General features: G+C 46.4%; 1 protein-coding gene across 1 annotated transcript; it reads right to left on the reverse strand.

The window, feature by feature from the left end:
* Nucleotides 1-499: 499 nt before the first annotated feature.
* LOC105456898 (vegetative cell wall protein gp1-like) lies at nucleotides 500-1,091 on the reverse strand. Its single transcript, XM_011701262.1, has 2 exons — nucleotides 778-1,091; nucleotides 500-668 (listed from the first exon to the last, which is right to left on the reverse strand). Exons 1-2 carry the CDS (start codon nucleotides 1,089-1,091, stop codon nucleotides 500-502), a joined length of 483 nt encoding a protein of 160 aa, XP_011699564.1.
* Nucleotides 1,092-1,459: the final 368 nt, after the last annotated feature.

Below are 1,459 nucleotides of genomic sequence, written 5' to 3' on the forward strand. Positions count from 1 at the left end.
GACGATCACAAGGTTAAGCACGTTCCACAAGGTTTATAGCTTAGATGGGTGACCGCTTTAGGAATATCGTAAATAAGTTTCTAAATATGTATTTTTTAATCACAATTTTGTTATGTATATTTTTTTTCATTCTCTAGTATATGATGCTAATTAATAAATTTATTGTATTTAAAACAAATTTATTTTAGCAATTAAATTGGAATGGTCAAGAATACATCAAAAATTTATGCACTTTGACATCATTTTGACAGACTAAAATTTGATCTTATTTTGATATCATTTTGATGTCATTTTGATCTTTCTGTTCTCCTTGGGTAGTTGATGTAGTCTACAAAGTAAAATTAAACCGGTCAATTGCAGTTTCCGGTAGACCTTTACGAATTTTGGCATTTGTTTCTATATTACTTGAATGTGTTCTGTAAAAAATTTAAATTAAACTAATCGTAAATTATATTCAAGAATATAATTTACGATTAATAAAAAATTTATATTAAACTAATTAATTCTTGAATTTTTTACAGGACATACAATGATTTTTTTCTTGAGTGCATGTTGTCGCATCCTTTGTACTTTCATTATTCTCATTTGTGGAATATTCCTGAGCATTCGGCAAAATATGGTTTACATCATCAATAGCTGTATTTTCATTTGTTGTCAATTCTTTTTCCCTAAATTAGGAAATAAAGGTATAAGTAGCTAATAAGAGCCGGTTCTAACTAGGGAGCTCCGAGGGGGGTGAGGGGCAGGGGGGTCTGCGGGGTGGGGAAAGCCGCTCACAAAGTTCTCGGCCTAAGGTCCGCGGGGGGGGATGACGTCACAGGAAAGGTGATGCTCCCGCTGGCTTGACCGCGGGGGCGGGGGAATTGCGTTGTAGGTGTGGAGGTCGCGGGGGCGGGGGAACCGCTTCTTGAATGCGGAGGTCGCAGGGACGGGGGAACCGCTTCGAGGGTGCGGGGTTTGCGGGGTGTGGGGAACCGCATCTTGGATGTGGAGGTCGCGGGGACGGGGGAACCGCTTCTTGAATGCGGAGGTCGCGAGAACGGGGGAACCGCTTCGAGGGTGCGGGGTTCGCGGGGTGTGGGGAACCGCATCTTGGATGTGGAGGTCGCGGGGACGGGGGAACCGCGTTGTGGATCCGCGGAAAAGAGGGAGCCGCGTTTTGAGTCCGCGTGGAAGAGGATACCGCGCTCGCCGCCACCGCTGCCGCCGCCGCCGCTGCCGCCGCCGCCGTCGCGCTCGCCGTTCGCGGACTTACCCCGCGCTTATCGCTCGCGTCCCTCCCGTTGCGCACGGGCCCACCCCGCCATCCCAACCGGCGCTATTGAAACAGCCGTAACTTTAAAAAATGCTTTTACGGAACCGCTGTCGAATCGCCAATCGAATCGATACAGCTGATCTGTCGAACCGATACATCTGTTCTGTCGAACCGATACAGCTGATATGTTCAACTGATACCGCT

Source organism: Wasmannia auropunctata, unplaced genomic scaffold (assembly GCF_000956235.1).
Source record: "Wasmannia auropunctata unplaced genomic scaffold, wasmannia.A_1.0 LD335503.1, whole genome shotgun sequence".
Lineage (NCBI taxonomy): Eukaryota > Metazoa > Arthropoda > Insecta > Hymenoptera > Formicidae > Wasmannia > Wasmannia auropunctata.

What these genes read in the sequence shown, in the direction of transcription:
- LOC105456898 (XM_011701262.1), bottom strand. Translation starts at nt 1,091, where the DNA reads ATGCGGTTCCCCACACCCCGCGAACCCCGCACCCTCGAAGCGGTTCCC. An exon ending in GACCTTAGGCCGAGAACTTT is followed by an intron (nt 669 to 777) that starts GTGAGCGGCTTT and finishes TTCCTAATTTAG; the next exon opens with GGAAAAAGAATTGACAACAA.